Source organism: Bufo bufo, chromosome 4, assembly GCF_905171765.1.
Source record: "Bufo bufo chromosome 4, aBufBuf1.1, whole genome shotgun sequence".
NCBI lineage: Eukaryota > Metazoa > Chordata > Amphibia > Anura > Bufonidae > Bufo > Bufo bufo.
In genome coordinates, this window is record NC_053392.1 from 226,004,812 (window position 1) to 226,025,657 (window position 20,846).

Genomic DNA, 20,846 nt, shown 5'->3' on the forward strand with positions numbered 1-20,846 from the left:
CCGTTTGGTCATAGAGCAGTTTACGACTACATATGGGGTGTTTCTGTAAACTGCAGAATCGGGGTTATAAATATAAAGTTTTGTTTGGCTGTTAACCCTTGCTTTGTTACTGGAAAAAACGGTCTAAAATGGAAAATCTGGCAAAAAAAATTGCTGTTTTGGCACAGTTTTTTTTTTGTGTTCATCTGAGGGGTTAGGTCATGGGGTATTTTTATAGAGCAGATTCTTATCGATGCGGCAATACCTAATATGTCTTTTTTAAATTTATTTAGGTTTTACTCTATATTATACTTTTATAAACAAAAAAAACATTTTAGTATCTCCATAGTCTAAGAGTCAGTTTTTTATTTTTTTTTGTTTTTGCCGATTATCTTAGGTAAGGGCTAATTTTTTTGCGGGATGAGAGGACGGTTTTATTGGCACTATTTTAGGGGGCATTTGACTTTTTGTGAACGCTTGCTATTACACCATTTGTGATGTAAGGTGACCAAATAATACATTTTTTGCACCGTTTTTTTTTTTTTTTTTTTTTAGTGTTCATCTGAGGGGTTAGGTCATGGGGTAATTTTATAGAGCAGATTCTTATGGACGAGGCGATGTCTACTTTTTTAAAATTTATTTTAGTTTTACAAGTGTCTCAAGTCTGAGAACCATAGTGTTTTTTTTTTTCCGATTGTCAGTGGCTAAATTGGGGAAGGGGAATATAAATTTTGTACTCCATGAAAGTGTGGTACTCCCTGAAGCAACCAATAATGCAGAGGCCCGGATGATCAGGGCACGTGTCACACTGAGTGGTGGTGTCCTTCCGTATCCCCCTCCTGTGACACACTCTGCACCTTTTTTGGGTCCGTCCCTTCTTTCCAGTATGGGGGACCACACCTGGAAAGTGTTGGCCAGGGACGATCCGGGCGCCTGCAGTTCCCGAGGTACTCCGGCCTGCTTTTTCCCGGTCAGAAAAGATCAGGTCCTTGAGGACTGCCTCATAGAACTAAAGGAATTTCCCTGTGTTGCCAGCGCTCCAGGACAGCATAAAAGAGTTGTACAAGACAACTTGTACCTAATAGACAGCAACTTTTTTGTACCATGCTCGGGTTTTGCGCATGGCATTATATGGCTTGAGGACTTAATCAGAGAGATCAACTCCTCCCATATATCGATTGTAGTCAACGATACAATCGTGCTTGAGGACCGTTGCCTCGGTACCTCGCACAGGGACAGGGGTGATGCCGTTACCGTGAATTGTGGACAGTACAAGGACATCTCTCTTGTCCTTATATCTGACAAGCAACAGGTTTCCACTGGTAAGGGCACCGGTCTCACCCCTGGGGATAGGTACCTAGATGGGGTGAGTAGGGAGGCCGCGGCGAGGGACTGGAACAAGGGGATACTAGTATAAAAGTTATCCACGTACAGGTGGTAACCCTTATCTAGCAGTGGGTGCATAAGGTCCAACACAAGTTTCCTGCTAACACCCAGAGTTGGGGAACATTCTGGGTGTTGAATACGGGAATCTCGCCCCTCGTACACACGAAACTTAAGTGTATCCTGAGGTACTCTCACAAAGTTTGTACAGCTACACGCCATTCCTTGCCCGCTTAGAGGGAACATACTGGCGGAAAATGAGTCTCCCCTTAAAAGCAATGAGAAACTCATCAACCGCGATCTCCCTTCCAGGTACATAGGCCTCCAAAAATTTGGCCCCAAAGTGATAGATGACCGGCCTGATTTTGTTCAGGCGGTCATAGGCAGGATCACTTTTGGGGTGGACATGCTGCATTATCTGCATAATGCAGGCATTTCCGGATGGCCTCAAACCGGGATCGTGTCATGGCCATACTGTAAAGTGGGGTCTGGTAGAAGACGTCCCCACTCAGTAATGCCTGACACTAGGTTTTTTGACTAGGCCCATGTGCAGCACGAAGCCACAAAACGTCCTCATCTCGGTTGCACTGACCGGAGTCCAGCCACCGGCCCTAGCCAAAAAGGAGTCCGGGTGTTGAGCAACGAACTGTTGGGCGAACAGGTTCGTTTGCTCCACCATCAGATTTACAAAGTGGTCACTGAAAAAAAGACTAAAGTAGTTGTATTCAGTGAAGCCCACTGTGGAAATCTGGATTCCTGGTTGGCCTACAAAATCGGGAATCGCGGGCTCAAAATGCTCTGGTGTACACCATGCAAGTTCACCGGTAGGGGGCTCCGGTGGACTTAACTGGTGGGCCGGAAAACTAGTACGAGACCTAGAGCTGCTTGTACTAGTGTGGGCCACAGGGTCCCTAGCATGGCGGTCCCCTTGCTCTGCCTGGCGCCGTCTCCGCCACCTTGGGGGCTCATCATCGCTAGATGATGAGGAGGACGTTGATGACAAAAGGAAAGTGTGGTCATCCTCGTCCTCACTGGGGCTCTCGGACTCGGAGGCAAACTGGGCGTATGCCTCCTCAGCCGAGAACATCCGGCGGGCCATAGGGGAGTGTGTGTGTGTGCGTGAAAATCTTTATTTGGTGTGCGTGTGTGTGGGGGCACGGGTGTTTGCGGACTTTGCCCTAAAACTAACATAAATTTTTTTTTTTAAATTAAAAGCCCAAAAAAGTGAAAGGTGTGAAATGGGGTGTGCGATTTGCTATCAGTGGCCGGACGCCAAGAGTGCCGGCCACAATCAGCGTATGCAGAAAAAAAAAAAAAAACTGCTTGCGCCCAAAAAAAAAGTTGTGTGGGGGGGGGGGGGGGGCGCAGGGGGGCAAGCTGCAGCACCCCTGACACCCAATTTAGGGTGTTGCAAACAAAACCATTTTTTTTTTCAACTAAACTTTCCCTGAATATCCCTGCCTAACCAAACCTTTCCCTAGCCTTTCCCTAAATTCCTTTTTGTGCCAGATTGCACTGTGGAGGGTCAGAAGGGGGTGCTGGGTTAGATTGATGCAGCTCCTTTCTGTGTCCGGGAGCCAAGGAGAGAGGAGCGCTGCAATAATTTTAAAGCAAAACCAAAAAAGGGGGTCAGTCAGCACATACCAAACCGCAGAAGCACATTGCTATGGCAGGGAACAACATTGAAAGACAGAAACATGCAATGCGACAATTAACTGTAATATAGAGTACAAAATTGCATAATATTAAGTGCTACACTATAAGTGCGAGATACTTGGCAAATCGTTTTGTACAAAATTATTTGAGCCCGTCTGCCGAGCGTCAAGGCGATCTCTGTTAGACGGGTTCCTACGCTAAATTCTACCTGGTAGGTGCCATGACGGCTACCATACACTTCAGGGAGTGTAGGTTAGACAGCAGGCCCACTCCACGACATCACCGGCGCCAAATGGCTACCAAGGACTGCAGTGAGAGTCAAGTATCTCGCACTTATAGTGTAGCACTTGTTATTATTATGCAATTTTGTACTCTATATTACAGTTAATTGTCGCATTGCATGTTTCTGTCTTTCAATGTTGTTCCCTGCAATAGCAATGTGCTTCTGCGCCGCACAGACCTTTCACTTACCAGTAGGAGGAGCGCCGGCCGGCCACAGACAGCGCATGGAAGTATAATGCTGCTAAAAGTGCTAAGTAACCATGGCAGCCAGAACTGCAGTAGCGTCCTGGCTGCCATGGTAACCGGTCGGAGCCCCAGCGATTAAACTGGGACTCCGATCGGAACTGCCACTCCGCTGCCACCAATGATAGGGGGGGTTGTTAACCAATGATTTTAATTAGGGGGGGAGAGGGGAGGCCGCACTGGACACCAATGATTTTAATAGTGGGTGGGTGGGCGTGGGGTGCCGCACTAGCCACCAATGTTTTTAATGGGGGGGGCGCACTGGCCACAAATGATTTTAATACTGGGGAGGGAGGGGGGTCTGGCCCCCTGCTGCCTGGAAGCACCTCATCTCTTACAGGGGGCTGTGATCCACACAATTAACCCCTCAGGTGCGGCACCTGAGGGGTTAATTGTGTGGATCAGAGCCTCCTGGGAATGCCTCTGTGTTAGAATATACTGTCGGATCTGAGTTTTCACGATCTAACTCAAATCTGATGGTATATTCTAACATAGAGGCGTTCCCATGGTGATGGGTACTCTTCAAGTTAAAATATACTATCGGATTGGAGAAAACTCAGATCCGATGGTATATTAATATTACCCGAACACCGAACCCGAACTTTTACTGAAATGTTCGGGTGCCGAACACCGTAAAGTTCGGTACGAACCCGAACTTTGCAGTTCGGGTTCGCTCAATTATTGACCTAACAGTACATTAAGTTGTCAGACCTGGGGGCTGTTGTTAGACAATCCACCCTGCAATAGTGTCACGGGGTGCTAATGAGGTAATATAGGGAACTCTCTCGATCTGTCTAAACTATTAAATTTTATGGTCTCTATTGACCATTGCATCTAAAGGGTTAAATGGTGTCAGATGCTGAGTTCTTATTATCCCCACAATATAAAACTTTGCACCTTGCACTACTAAGAGTAACAAAGATGCAACATTGGTAGTAGTTTAGTCAAGCAGTCAGATGTTCTTTTTTTATGGCATAATATTAGAAGGCATCTATATTTCAAAGTTTATCAACCCATGGTTTGTCATTTTACAGTAATTGCTAGTGTTAGTCGAGCACCAAAGTGCTCGTGTGCTCGAGTAGAACACCTCGGCATGCTCGGGTCCTCTACCGAGCACCCAAGCACAATGGAAGTCAATGGGATAACCCCAGCATTAAATCAGGCACCCCCTGCTCTGAGGAGGGGAGGGTGTCTGGTTCATCGTAAAAGGTCAGAAATTTATGGAAACACCACTGAAATGGTTCCGGAACAGCATTGGGAGGATGTCTGGATGCATCTTGGACTCCCAGGTCGCTGCTGGGAACGATGTTGTCCGAGTAGTACGCCACTTTTACTGACTGACAATAATACCAACCAAAATGAAGATAAAATCGATTTTAGGAAACATTATTTCCTGCATATTTACTTGTATATGAAGTGCAAATGCTGCCAAAAAATTACAAGGAAGATGCACTCCGATACAACCTGTATATCACATAAACGAGAGCCTCATTCACATTGTGGTTCAATTGTTCAGGTAGTGGGACTCCTACATTCATAAAGTCTATGAAAAGTGAAAGGGCTGCCAAAAATTACAAGGAACCGGCACTCCAATACGCCCTTTATTACACATAAAGAAGGGCATCATACACACCCTTGAAAAATTATGATTGATGACCTGCTGGTGACCCTCAAAAACATTAGGAGCAAGGGCCTGCTGGTGACCCTCTAAAACATTAGGGGCGAGGGCCTGCTTCTGATCTGACCATCTAAAACATAAGGGGTTAGGGTCTGCTGCTGAGCTGACCATCTAAAACATTAGGAGTGAGGACCTACTACTGAGCTAACCATCTAAAAAATTATGTGGGCGAGGGCCTGCTGCCGAACTGACCATCTAAAAAATTTTGTGGGCGAGGGCCTGCTGCCGAGCTGACCATCTAAACAATTTTGTGAGCTAGGGCCTGCTGCCGAGCTAACCATCTAAAACATTATGGGCGAGGGCCTGCTGTCGAGCTGACCATCTAAAAATATTTGTGTGTGAGGGCCTACTGCCGAGCTGACCATCAATAAAATGTTGTGGGCGAGGGCCTGCTGCCGAGCTGACCATCTAATAATTTAGAGGTGAGGGTCTGCTGCTGATCTGACCCTCTAAAACATTAGGAGCAAGGGCAGCCTAATAAGCATGTTGATATGATGGAGGAGGAGGAGGACAGAAAAAGGGAGATTGAACCATATACTCTTTTTAGTGGTGGAAGAGGTGCATGGGAATACAGTGTATTCAATACACCATACACATTTAGAGTGCCTTTATGTTCAGCCGCTTTCCTCTGGTGGAGTAGAGAAGTCAGGGACAATCCAGGCCTTGTTCATTTTTATAGTCAACCGGTCAGCATTTTCAGTTAACAGGCGGATTAACTTATCAGTTATTATGCACCCAACAGCATTAAATACCCGCTCTGACAAAACGCCAGTTCATGCCACGTGTCCAGCTTGGACACCCAATAGTTGTAAGGTACACAGGGATGACTGAGGACACTGACACGGTCTGTTACGTACTCCTTCACCATCTTCCAAACTTTTTCCCTCCTTCCCACACTAAGCCGCGCATCAGGTTGAGGGTGCTGGCGGAGTGTCATAAAACTGTCCCAGGCCTTGGAGAGCGTTGCCCTGCCTCTGTTTGATCTGCTGTGTATTTCCCTCATCTCCCCTCCTCGGTTAGCCAAGGAACTATGTACTCTGCAGCCAGCGTTGTCGGCTGCAAATTTTTGGAGCAATTTTTCCACAAGGACCTTCTGATATTGCACCATTTTGCTCGTCCTCTCCACCACAGGAATGAGAGATGAGAAGTTGTGGTTGTAGCGGGGGTCGAGAAGGGTGAACAACCATTAATCGGTGTTCGCCAAAATGCGTACAAGGCGAGGGTCACGGGAAAGGCAGCCTTACATAAAGTCAGCCATGTGTGCTAGAATCCTCTTTCTCCTCTTCTACCCATCCACGCTGAACAGATGGAATTAAACTTCCATGGGTACTACCCTCTGTAGCGGAGGCAACCATCTCCTGCTCCTCCTCATCATCCAATTCGCGCTGAGAAGACAAACTGAGGGTGGTCTGGCTATCACCCTGTGTACTTTCTTCCCCATTTCCACCTCTTCCACATGCAAAGCGTCCGCCTTAATTTTGAGCAGCAAGCGTTTGAGTAGACACAGAAGTGGGATGGTTACGTTGATAATAGCGTTATCGCCGCTCACAATCGTAAAACCTCACAGAGGTCAGACATCAATGCCCACTCGTCGCTTGTGAAGAGCGAATGCTGACTGGAAAGGTGACCACCATTTTGCAGCTGGTATTTCACTACTGCCCTCTGCTGCTAACAAAGCCTGGCCAACATGTGGAATGTGAAGTTCCAGCGCGTGCTTACGTCGCACAACAGTCGAGCTGGCAATTTCAAGCGCTGCTGCAGCGTTGACAGACCGGCTGAAGCTGTCGGTGACTTGTGGAAATGTGCACACAAGTGGCTCACCTTCACCAGTAGCTCAGGCAAATTGGGGTAGGTTTTGAGAAACCGCTGAACCACAAGGTTGAACATGTGGGCTAGGCATGGGATGTGTCTGAGCTTGCCGAGCTCCAAAGCCGCCACTAAGTTACGGCCATTATTAGACACAACCATGCCGGGTTCTAGGTTGAGTGCGAGAGCCACAGCTCTGCAGTGGTGTGCTGTTTGTCCCCTAAGCATATCAGCTTCAGCACGGCCTGTTGCCACTTTCCCACTACAGTGCTACACTGCTTCCAGCTACCGACAGGTGACTGACTAGTGCTGCACAATGATAATTCGGAGGTGGAAGTGGAGGAGGAGGCAGAGGAGGGCAAGTGGGGGTTGGAGCCACTAACGTAGGTGCTGGAGGAAATCTTGATCGATGTAGGGCCAGCAATCCTTGGCGTCGGTAGCACCTTTGCCATCCAAGGGTACGACTCGATCCCAGCCTCCACAACGTTCACCCGGTGTGCCATCAGGGAAATGTAGCGTCCCTGGCCAAAAGCACTTGTCCATGTGTCAGTCGTTAAGTGGACTTTCCCAATTACTGTGTTGGACAGGGCACAGGTGTTACGGGACACATGCTAATGTAAGGCTTGGACTGCACACCTTGAAAAATATTGGCGGCTTGGGACAGAGTACCGCTGGACAGCCGCCGCCATCAGGCTGCGGAAAGCTTCAGTGTCCACAAGCCTAAATGGCAACATTCCCAGGGCCAGCAATTTGGAAAGGTGCGCATTTAGTGCTATGGTCTGTGGGTGGGTGGCTGGGTATTTGCGCTTTCGTTTAAAGGCCTGGGGTATAGACCTGTGCGCTGCGCTGGGACACAGAAGTGGATGTGCTAGCTGATGGTGCTTGCGAGGGTCCAGGTGCATGGTGGTAGGCATCTGGGCCTGCATCTTGGACAGGGGATTGGCCAGCACGTAGCACAGGGGAAGAGGAGGCAGTGGTGTGACCCGCAGACACTGGTTGTGGACACAGGCGTTTGGCTTGCCTATTAGGGTGCTTTGATGCCATGTGGCGGATCATGCTGGTGGTGGTGAGGTTGCTAGTGTTCATGCCCCTGCTAATTTTATTACTTCACAGGTTGCAAATGACAATTCTTTTATCGTCCGCACTTTCTTTAAAAAAGCGCCAGACTGCGGAACACCTACCCCTTGGCAAGGAAGATTGCCGCAAGGGGGTACTCCAGGGAACAGTTGCGGGCCTGTTTGGTTTGGCCGCCTTCACCCTTTTTCCACCCCACTGCCTCTTCCAGCCTGTTGCAGTGCTGCGGATCCCTCCCCCTCTGTACTGCTGTCCTTGCTCAGCTTGCCACCTTCCCAGGTTGGGTCAATGACTTCATCGTCCAGCACCTCCTCTTCCACTTCCTCACTCTGGTCATCCTCCTGACTTGTTGACCTAACAACAACCTCAGTTATTGGCAACTGTGTCTCATCATCATCAACCTCTTGAGACACTAATTGCGGTTGACTTATTGGCAATGGTGTCTCATCATCATCATCCACCTTGTGAAACACTAATTGCCGTTCCCCACCGTCATCTTCTTCTGACTGTGGATGCTTCCGAGTTTGGGAATCAGGACACAATATCTCCTCATGTCCCTCTTCAAGCGGGCTTGGCGAGAGGCCCAAATTAAGGAATGGCGATGAAAACAGCTCCTCGGAATATCCGAGTGTGGGATCACTTGTTTGCCAAGACTCTCCATGGTGGGTGGAAGGAGTATCAGGGTCAGGATTCTGTTGACCAGACTCTTGGCTACTGAGACTGGACTTTGTGGAAGACGGGGTGGTGCTTAACTGACTAGAAGCATTATCTGCTGCAATGCAACCGACCACCTGGTCGCACTGGTCTGACTTCGAGAGTGGTGTCCTGCGCCTCCCTAAACTGGGACATGAAGCTAGGTATCGTGAATGAGTGTGTTTCTTGTGCTCTGGCATCAGGCACAGTTTCACCGCTCCCAGGTCCACGGCCTCTGAGTGCACCATCAGCAGCACGGCCACTTCACCGCCCCTTACTGTTCGCCTTGCGCATATGAAATGGTATATATGCTTGCAAGTATGTCACACGTACAGTAGCACAGGTTTTGTAAGTGTATGCGCAAATAAAGTACACAGAATGTCAGATATTTTTAGGATGCGCACACGTTACACAGGAGGTATAGCGTAAGTAATGTTGCTGTGTACGGCAGCGGCAGGTGGGCGCAGTGTATGGCAGTGTCAGGTGGGCGCTGTGTATGGCAGCAGTGTTCTGTTTAGTGTATGTTGGATAAATGTTAAATTGTCTACATTTATTTTTGCATGGGAGACTAGCAATGGTTCCCTGCAGAAATATCAGCCTCATAACGTTACGTTGGCCTATGCATTATATATATGAATTACCGCAAAATTTGTACTCCTCCTCCGCTAAAAATACTTCTCAAAATTGTTAAGAGGAGTATTTTTTCTCTTCAATAGGAAGAGCAGAGCTACATAGACATACAGAAGGTGGCGAGATGATCTTGATCAGCTCGCCACTTAACTTGCACTGCATTGATGCTGGCAGCTGGTGCTGCCATCTTTCAGTGGTCGGCAGGACCCACCTCTTGATACATGTGGTTCTGTGCCTGCGCTTCCTTCTCACTCCCTGTGCTGCAAGCACGCTGCGTCCTCACAGAGCCCTGACGCCTGCCCATATTCTAGAGTCTGCAGAGCGTGGCGGTGGGCTTTTACTGTGCTCCTGAGTGAGCAGACGTGCTGGTGGTGCTGTGTCCCCCATGAAACAGAAGCTGCCTGTGACTCAGTGGTGGACATCACAGGCTGCCGCTAGTCCCCCAAGACAATATTATATAATATAGGTAAATCTATAGTTTAATAAAAATATAATTTCACATTTTCCTGCATTCCCTTCTGTAAATTACAACTCCTAGCATGCCCTGTGAGATGCAAACCTTCAGGACCTGCTGTGAGTTGTAGTTTCCCTGCAACATGCTGTAATTTTATATCACAATAATGATTGCCTGCTACAAAATGAATAAAAATTGCCAGTCAATATTGGCACAAAACCTTCAGGCTTCTGCTAGAAAGCTGTTTCAGCATGACAACGACCCAAAGCATACATCCAAATCAACAAAGGAATGGCTTCACCAGAAGAAGATTACATTTTTGGAATGGCCCAGCCAGAGCCCAGACTTGAATCCGATTGAAAATCTGTGGGGTGATCTGAAGAGGGCTGTGCACAGGAGATGCCCTCGCAATCTGATAGATTTGGAGTGTTTTTGCAAAGAAGAGTGGGCAAATCTTGCCAAGTGAAAATGTGCCATGCTGATAGACTCATACCCAAAAAGACTGAGTGCTGTAATAAAATCAAAAGGTGCTTTAACAAAGTATTAGTTTAAGGGTGTGCACACTTATGCAACCATATTATTTTATTTGTATATTTTTTTTCTTCCCTCCACCTAGAAGATTTCAGTTTGTTTTTCAATTGAGTGGTACAGTTTATAGGTCACATTAAAGGTGGAAAAAGTTCTGAAATGATTCATCTTTGTCTAATTTCTTTACATCACAGAAACCTGACATTTTAACAGGGGTGTATCGACTTTTTATATCCACTGTATATATTCCAATCTCACCCTTCTCTCTACAATCCCCCTGTTGTCGAATACATGACAATAACTTGAGGGAAGGGTTGGGTTGTATTTGCTTCCTCAACCCCACTCTTGGTGACAGTCAGGAAGGACTGAAGTAATATGGCCCTTAGGTACCTAGACATCACCCATCATGACTAACACCTCCAACCTGCCCTTCACCGTAACCAAACGTCTCCATCCACAGAATACACAGTCTTCTTTCTGGATCTTGATCTTTCTCTCAACTGTCAGTGTCGATCTTCAGGTTTCAGCCCCTCACCCCGTTGTCTTTTATGGGTCAGACTCTGGGATGGCTTCACCCTCACCATCTCTCCACGTAGCAACCGTGGAATAGCCTTCTTTCATAGGCATGACTTCCATCCAACACTTCTCCTTTCATTCAGATATGAGCTGCTCCCACTGTCGTATTAGTCAGACTCTGGGATGGCTTCACCCTCACTGTCACCTTCTTTCTGGGATACGGTCGACCCGCGAATGGCCTCTTCTCAGCATAGGCACGACTTTCGTCTGACACTTCTTCTCTCATCTTGATTGAAGAATCCATCGCTGAGAAGGTTCTCCCCTGGACAGATACGTAGGTCTTTACAAGGCAGGTCAGAATTTCTGAGTAAGAGGCGATGTCATAGTACCCAACTTCTAACTGCGGGAAAGAACACCGCCCTATCTGACATTCAGTCCAACCCTTACAAACGTCACCGTTCTTGGGGCTAAAGTGGCAAATGAACTTGGTAAAGGAAGGGGCCTGTCCCTAGGGGATCTATTCTCTTCCCCATTCATACAAAAACAGGTCACAACCCTCCCAACATCACCAAATTAACCACTTAAGGACCACAGGTTTATACCCCCCTAAAGACCAGGCCCTTTTTTACAAATCGGCACTCCACAACTTTAGCAGTTTATTGCTCGGTCATGCAACTTACCACCCAAATGAATTTTACCTCCTTTTCTTCTCACTAATAGAGCTTTCATTTGGTGGTATTTCATTGCTGCTGACATTTTTACTTTTTTTGTTATTAATCGAAATTTAACGATTTTTTTGCAAAAAAATGACATTTTTTACTTTCAGTTGTAAAATTTTGCAAAAAAAACGACATCCATATATAAATTTTGCTCTAAATTTATTGTTCTACATGTCTTTGATAAAAAAAAAAATGTTTGGGTAAAAAAAAAAATGGTTTGGGTAAAAGTTATAGCGTTTACAAACTATGGTGCAAAAATGTGAATTTCCGCTTTTTGAAGCAGCTCTGACTTTCTGAGCACCTGTCATGTTTCCTGAGGTTCTACAATGGCCAGACAGTACAAACACCCCACAAATGACCCCATTTCGGAAAGTAGACACCCTAAGGTATTCGCTGATGGGCATAGTGAGTTCATAGAACTTTTTATTTTTTGTCACAAGTTAGCGGAAAATGATGATTTTTTTTTTTTCTTACAAAGTCTCATATTCCACTAACTTGTGACAAAAAATAAAAACTTCCATAAACTCACTATGCCCATCAGCGAATACCTTGGGGTGTCTTCTTTCCAAAATGGGGTCACTTGTGGGGTAGTTATACTGCCCTGGCATTCTAGGGGCCCAAAATGTGTGGTAAGGAGTTTGAAATCAAATTCTGTAATAAATGGCCGGTGAAATCCGAAAGGTGCTCTTTGGAATTTGGGCCCCTTTGCCCACCTAGGTGGGGTATTTATACTGCCCTGGCATTCTAGGGGTCCTAAAGCGTGAGAAGAAGTCTGGGATCCAAATATCTAAAAATGCCCTCATAAAATGAATGTGGGCCCCTTTGCGCATCTAGGCTGCAAAAAAGTGTCACACATGTGGTATCTCCGTATTCAGGAGAAGTTGGGGAATGTGTTTTAGGGTGTCATTTTACATATACCCATGCTGGGTGAGATAAATATCTTGGTCAAATGCCAACTTTGTATAAAAAAAATGGGAAAAGTTGTCTTTTGCCAAGATATTTCTCTCACCCAGCATGGGTATATGTAAAATGACACCCCAAAACACATTCCCCAACTTCTCCTGAATACGGAGATACCACATGTGTGACACTGTTTTGCAGCCTAGGTGGGCAAAGGGGCCCATATTCCAAAGAGCACCTTTCAGATTTCACTGGTCATTTTTTACAGAATTTGATTTCAAACTCCTTACCACACATTTGGGCCCCTAGAATGCCAGGGCAGTATAACTACCCCACAAGTGACCCCATTTTGGAAAGAAGACACCCCAAGGTATTCGCTGATGGGCATAGTGAGTTCATGGAAGTTTTTATTTTTTGTCACAAGTTAGTGGAATATGAGACTTTGTAAGGGAAAAAAATAAAAATGAAAAAATCATCATTTTCCGCTAACTTGTGACAAAAAATAAAAAATTCTAGGAACTCGCCATGCCCCTCACGGAATACCTTGGGGTGTCTTCTTTCCAAAATGGGGTCATTTGTGGGGTAGTTATACTGCCCTGGCATTCTAGGGGCCCAAATGTGTGGTAAGGAGTTTGAAATCAAGTCCTGTAAAAAATGGCCGGTGAAATCCGAAAGGTGCTCTTTGGAATGTGGGCCCCTTTGCCCACCTAGGCTGCAAAAAAGTGTCACACATGTGGTATCTCCGTATTCAGGAGAAGTTGGGGAATGTGTTTTGGGGTGTCATTTTACATATACCCATGCTGGGTGAGATAAATATCTTGGTCAAATGCCAACTTTGTATAAAAAAATGGGAAAAGTTGTCTTTTGCCAAGATATTTCTCTCACCCAGCATGGGTATATGTAAAATGACACCCCAAAACACATTCCCCAACTTCTCCTGAATACGGAGATACCACATGTGTGACACTTTTTTGCAGCCTAGGTGGGCAAAGGGGCCCATATTCCAAAGAGCACCTTTCGGATTTCACTGGTCATTTTTTACAGAATTTGATTTCAAACTCCTTACCACACATTTGGGCCCCTAGAATGCCAGGCAGTATAACTACCCCACAAGGGACCCCATTTTGGAAAGAAGACACCCCAAGGTATTCGCTGATGGGCATAGTGAGTTCATGGAAGTTTTTATTTTTTGTCACAAGTTAGTGGAATATGAGACTTTGTAAGGGAAAAAAATAAAAATGAAAAAATCATCATTTTCCGCTAACTTGTGACAAAAAATATAAAAGTCTAGGAACTCGCCATGCCCCTCACGGAATACCTTGGGGTGTCTTCTTTCCAAAATGGGGTCACTTGTGGGGTAGTTATACTGCCCTGGCATTTTCCAGGGGCCCTAATGTGTGGTAAGTAGGTAAATGACCTGTGAAATCCTAAAGGTGCTCTTTGGAATGTGGGCCCCTTTGCCCACCTAGGCTGCAAAAAAGTGTCACACATGTGGTATCGCCGTATTCAGGAGAAGTTGGGCAATGTGTTTTGGGGTGTCTTTTTACATATACTCATGCTGGGTGAGAGAAATATCTCGGCAAAAGACAACTTTTCCAATTTTTTTATACAAAGTTGGCATTTGACCAAGATATTTATCTCACCCAGCATGGATATATGTAAAATGACACCCCAAAACACATTGCCCAACTTCTCCTGAGTACGGCGATACCACATGTGTGACACTTTTTTGCAGCCTAGATGCGCAAAGGGGCCCACATTCATTTTATGAGGGCATTTTTAGATATTTGGATCCCAGACTTCTTCTCACGCTTTAGGACCCCTAGAATGCCAGGGCAGTATAAATACCCCACATGTGACCCCATTTTGGAAAGAAGACACCCCAACAATCTCGTCATTCAATTTGGCTACCATCACATCAGTAGAGGCAGCCCGTTCCTTGAAGGCCTTGATCTCAGCATACGACTGAGTCAACTGAGCCTCTATTTCCTCCTTCTGCCTCTGCAGTTCTACTAACTGTGACTCTATTTTAGCCACCTGCGTGTCTTGGTCAACGGTAGACTGTACATTCTCTGCCAGCTGTGCCCGCAATGCCGAAACCTGGTTCAAATTACTGGCACAGCACTGGCAATGAATGGTCGGAGGATTTGTCTCTGTTGACCAAGACACCAGTGCAACACGCTTTGGTTTGCAGATGCTAACCTCAAATGTATGTACCAGTTTGGCTAGCATCTGAAGCCGTTTATTCAATACCGTCTGTTTGTTAACACAAAGCTTGTCATAACTACAAGCCTGTTCCAACAATTCGGACCACAGCATTTCTGCTGACTTGAAAGTGATGGGCAAGATAGGGTTAAATGTACTATGTTTAGCTAGGTGTTGCAGTGTTGAGAAGTCCATACTTACATTTTGTTGAGAGTCCATCTTCTCTGGAGCTGACTTTTCCTGTCTGGAACTGTGTGGAGGAGGTCCTTTACTACAAGGAACGCCTTCTCCTGTCCAGCCGGACTTCTTCTGTTCAGCTCCAACGGCGATGGTTCTCTCACAGTGACGGTATTCAACGACTTCTCCCGCAGACGCTCGCATGTGTTCGAGGTTCGTGTAAAGCAATCATAAAATCGTTAAAATCCAAAAATCTAAAGATTTAAAATTCTCTGCTGTAGATAATGCCTTGTGTTTGGTTCTGATTGAAAAAAATAAACGCTTTACCTGTCCAAACTATCAGGCTCTGGACGCTCAGAATCCACTGACCGCGTCCCTCCCGCCTGACTAGTTGACAGCGTAAGCGGTTTTCCTCACCAAAACCAAACACAGAAAACAAACTCTTAGCAGTGGGCCTGGCTCGCCAATATTAAAGGAAATATTAATTATTGATGTTTTGTGGTAATCTCAATAATTAATATTCATAAATAGGCGTGAGTCGTCTATTAATTACTCCGCCTATTTATACTATAAATAATAATTACCTCTATTACCTCACTCTACACTGAACTGCGTGCAAATTACTACTACGATATACTACGGCGTCTATCAAAAACACTATGCTGTATTATGAACAATAAAGTATTTTTATTAACACAATAACACATCTACAGTCTACTAATACGCTATATCTATATATATATATATTTATAAAAACAGAAATTAAATCAGCATCACTATATTGGATGCCGGGTGCAACTCCACAGTCGCTCCTGGACAGGAGCCGTTCAATAGAAATAGAAAAAATTGGGCAGTACTCCGGTCTTGTGAAGAAATTCAGTGATGTTTATTCACACTTATTTGCAATGCAGCATTTCAGCCCTCTCAATGGAGCCTTTGTCAAGCTAGTGAACACAGTGCTCTCAACATATTTATGTGGGTGAATCCAATTAAGATAACATGATTGCTCATTAAATACATTTTACAAATATCCGTATAAAACATGATAATACAATTCATTATAGTGTATACATATACATGTGCCATCACAATATAAACATAGCGTATACATCAATGTGAACACAACTTAAAATCTCATGTCAGATCAGCATAACAACATAAGTATCGCTGATTATTTTATAAAGTGCAGCTGTGCCGAGGTGTATATAAATCAAAACATTAGGAAAGAAAATAAAAGAGGGACAAACCCACGTCATGAAAACCATTAGCGATTCAATGTTGGCGTCCCCTGGCGTCTGGTGCGCAGGCGTCAGTGTATGCCGATAAAGCGTGAGATCCTGTCAAGTCCCGCGCATGCGCACAAAACGCTCAATCTGGCGTGCGTACGCAATGCGCCGGGACCTAGCAGGGCTCGCGAGATCTCTCCATTTCTCGCGCATGCGCCCGCGCGGTCATAGTCAGCACACTGGCAACACGCCAATGCGCATGTCTGCAGGAACGAAACCAATATTGTTGTCACCATGTCACCATAGCAACCATGTTTATAAGCGATCTTAAGGGTACAGTAACCACCAGGTAGCGGGCAATGTCTATGGAGCAATGTGCACATGGGGGTTAATCCAGTGGCAAGAATCCCAAGGCTAGTCTTAACCAGGGATCTAGTCACTACACCCCCGCCCCCCGTGGCTATATATGGAATCAAAGTGGAGGTAGATATATATCATATGGTTATAAATATATATAAATATAGATGCATACACACCACAGTACAGTGATAGCACTACAATAAACACCTAGCTACACTACACACAGTACAATATAATATACAATTCCAATTCCACCCCACAAACTAGCTATACATTACACTTACACACAGGTAAATTAGCAGCAGCCCACCCTCCTGGCTACACACTGTCCCTCAAGGGGTTTATTCAATACCAGCAATGCAAGGGTTAAAGCAGGGGCTGTTGGCAGCTGTGGGTAATATAGGGAATGCTGGGATAATTGGACAGGGGTAAACCACACAATCACTGCAATGTAGGGAATACATACAGTGCAGGGGATGATGGACATAAAGGGGTTAACCCAGGGTTGGAAAAGGTTAACACTCATACATCAGGGGTTAGACAAGGCAGATTAGGGCAGCATGGGTTATGGGCAGGGATTCAAGGATCAGGGTATTGCAGGGGTTAATGGGCAGCAAGGTAGCAAGGTAAACTCAGCCATTCCAGTGTTCCTCGGCTTCTCCCTCCTCTTCCTGCGCTTTCTTCCCTCTGCAATCAGGTTATTTAACCCGGCGCTCTCGCTCCCGCCTTACCGCACTGCAGGAATGCACACGCATGCCTCCAGCCAAGTCCACGTGGGCCGGCGCGGCGTCCTCGCCAGTGCTTCCAGGCGGGGGATGTTTTGAATCTCCCACCTGTGACGCGCCTGCACACCTTCTGCTGCTGTAATTACAGCATCGGAGGTATGCGACCTACAGGGGCTGGGGGGATTCTTTGTTCCCCCGCCTTTGTAGAGCAGAACATCTCCAGCCTTGCCGGAGATGTTATCAAAGGACAGAGAATTTAAATTGATTCTCTGTCCTTTGAAGTGGCTGAAACTGGACATAATTGTCCAGTTGTCGGCCTCTCCTCAGGCGGGGAGGAGGAGGGCACCCGGAACTGGGGGGGAATATTGGCCAGGATTAAGCATATATATATCTATATAGATGCTTGGGGCACATCTATATACATATATATACTCAATATATACCTGGGGCATCTATAAGCCCACATCCTGGGGGCACATAAGTATTTATACATATATATATACAGACATGTATGCTGACAAAGGGGTATATATATATATATATATATATATACATACACACAGACACACAACCTGGACAGACCCATATACTGGGCCCACATACAGGGGACCCATATGTCCCCACTGGCCATACAGGGCCAATATATATGCATATATTAGACATATATACACATATATATTCAAATGTCACCCTTGTCTCTACAATTTATTTTTATTTTTTTATATTAGTTTTCAGGCAATGGTTACTCTGGAACACATTAAAGAGCTATCCTGTGGACCCCTATTTGCTGCAATGACTTGCTGTCATTCTATTATCATGCTTGATGGGAAATTACAAGGTGATCCTTTAGATCTGAAAATGTTTGAAGCCACAGGATGGGTGAGGTTTATCATTAGTTAGATATTTTGGACATAAATGAATACACAGCCATCAACTTGTGATGTGATCTTTAATATTTCCAGGTGATAGATGAGGCCATGTCAGATATTCAAGATGGACATTCTTCCCAAAATATTATTGTCAGGCCTGGACCTAACTCAGGAATTAAGGTATACTAGTCTTAAATCAACCAACTGTCTTATAGTTACAATTACGAAGAAAACATTGTGCTGCTTTAATCAATATATTGTTATTTCACTAATGTCATCACAAATGTGACTACATGTTACCTTTTTAACAGGATAATGTAAAGGGAATACAAGTTTTATTCCAATATCCCTTTTCGTCTGTCATGCAACGTATGTCTGTCATCGCTGAAGCTAATGGCGGAGATGAGTTGATTGTCTACATGAAGGGAGCTCCGGAGATGGTGGCCAGTTTTTGCAAAGCAGAATCTGGTATTATTAAATATAATTTTCTTTCTTGCAAGCAACAGTGAACATTTGGACCTAATTTCTTAACACTTTATAACTGTAAAATGGCCCTTGTTGGCCATGGTAACAGATTTCAGCTTTCATTTTCCCAGACCAGTTTATAATATAATAGTTGACGTCTGATTCTTTCCTATGGGCATTAAGGACAACTGTACTGCCGAACTTCTTATAGGGATCTCCCATGAACAACACTAATTCCCAAGCCACAGCATAGAGAATAAAGGGGCATTTATCAAGTCTGCTATGCCAGTTTTGTGGCTTAAAAATCTTGCAAGTGAAGCCTTAGTGTGACATTAGGTGCATATGTTTGCGACATTTGGTCAAAGTTTATGAATAGAGATGAGCAAAGTTATAAAAAATTCGATTTGACTGCTTCATCGAATATTTTTTTTTAAATTGCTTTGTGATACATTACTTCGTCACGAAAGGCATTTCTTTGTAAGTAGTGGGTATAATGACAGGAAGCGGCGATTGCGCCGCTTCTTGTCATTGTACCCCTCAGATGCCACGTTTATAGCTGTCACAAAGTGTTAAATTAAAAAACAAAACAAAAAATGTATATATACTTATGTCATCCATTTGCTCGCGAAGATCCGCTGCCATCTTCATTGAAGATCTGGTTCAAAAGCTCACGGCCTGTGATGATGCCTGGTGTGGTGATGTCATATGTCACTGTGCATGGGATTTAGTGCAAGATCTTCAAGTAAGATGGCGGCGGCTGGCCCATCGCAAGAAAATGGATGAGGTATGATTTTTTTAGTTTTTTTACACTATTTCAGGAAAAATTGATTCGCTACCACGAAGCACGAGGAAATTCAACTTCGCTACAAATCAAATTTATCCGGACATTCAAATCTATTTGTGACATTTAGTGATCCTCATTAGTTTTAAAAGTAACTTAGGATTTCAGATAAGAGCATACAGTAATTAAAACTCATTTATAATGGGAAGTTGCAAAATTTCACATCTCCACCCCAGGCCTCTCCCTGGTGTACTTTTACACACATAGGTGTACACCACATTGCACTTGCACCAAATATATTATTACTGTGCAAATTTTATAAATTTGTCTGAACCTCACAAAGCTAAGACAGACTTAAAACTGACATCACAACCACCACAAATTCTTCCCTAAGTGTCTAATTGCTGAGACCCCATCAATCATAAGAACAAAGGTCCCTGAGTCTCCTTTGTGAATCGAGTGGTAGAGTACATGTGTTACTCTAAATCAGGCATCCTCAAACTGCTGCCCTCCAGCTGTTCTAAAACTACAACTCCCACAATGCCCTGCTGTAGGCTGATACCGGTCGGCTGTTCGGGCATGCTGGGAGTTGTAGTTTTGCAACAGCTGGAGGGCCGCAGTTTGAGGATGCCTGCTCTAAATCCTCGAAATACATTGGCTTTCGTGTGGATAGAGGATACGTTTTACTAAATTATTTTAATAGATTTATTTCACTGAATATAATTAGGTCTCTGTTATCAATCTGTTCTGATTTGAAGAAAATTTGTAACTCTGTTACATCAGAACAACCTTCTATATCACCTGGATAAATTATTTATACAATTTATCAAGCATGTATAAGAAATTATTCAATTGATGATGACAATAATATTTATTATTTTCTTTTAAAGTTCCCAGTGGATTTTTGAAAGAACTGGAGAGCCACACATTTCAAGGTTTGAGAGTAATTGGTGTTGCTGCTAAAACTCTGGTGAAGTGCAATTATGAAGACTTACAAAGCATGGAAAGGTATATATGTACAGCACTGTAAAAAATGCCAGTTGCTATATAATCAACATAAAAATGTAACTTATGAAAAAATAATCTAAGGAGCAAAATCTAGTTCTCTGGAGGACAGAATAGGAAGTCCATTCAAATTGAATTGCATGATTTAGTAAAGAGGTGGTAGATGATTGTCTAGAGACTGTTCATTAATCTGCCTAAGGTAGGTTATTTTTTGGGGAGATGGAGCTGTAGATCCTGCTTTCAGTAATGCATTTTCTGACTTAAATGGAAAAATATTGCTATAATTCAGCTTCTTTGTATACCGTACTGTAATAGATAGTGGATGTGGACCCACTGTACAAACTAACTGGTTTGGTTTTTGGCTAATTCTAAAGACTTTATCCTGCCAGTCCCTAGGTTTTCATCTTTTAACCTCTTTACAGGGATCTGGTCATTGCTGCTGGGGAGCCACCAGTCTGCTACCTCTTGAGACAGTCCCAGTATAGTTAGTGG

General features: G+C 44.6%; 1 protein-coding gene across 2 annotated transcripts in view; it reads left to right on the plus strand.

The window, feature by feature from the left end:
• The window catches only part of LOC120997963 (probable cation-transporting ATPase 13A5), a 262,081-nt gene that overhangs the window by 128,968 nt on the left and 112,267 nt on the right, over positions 1-20,846 (plus strand). For both annotated transcript variants that reach the window (XM_040428345.1, XM_040428346.1), the window contains exons 14-17: positions 17,963-18,113; positions 18,197-18,283; positions 18,415-18,571; positions 20,240-20,357. In XM_040428345.1, the coding sequence (XP_040284279.1) occupies positions 17,963-18,113; positions 18,197-18,283; positions 18,415-18,571; positions 20,240-20,357 (513 nt within the window). The remainder of the gene's footprint in view (positions 1-17,962; positions 18,114-18,196; positions 18,284-18,414; positions 18,572-20,239; positions 20,358-20,846) is intronic.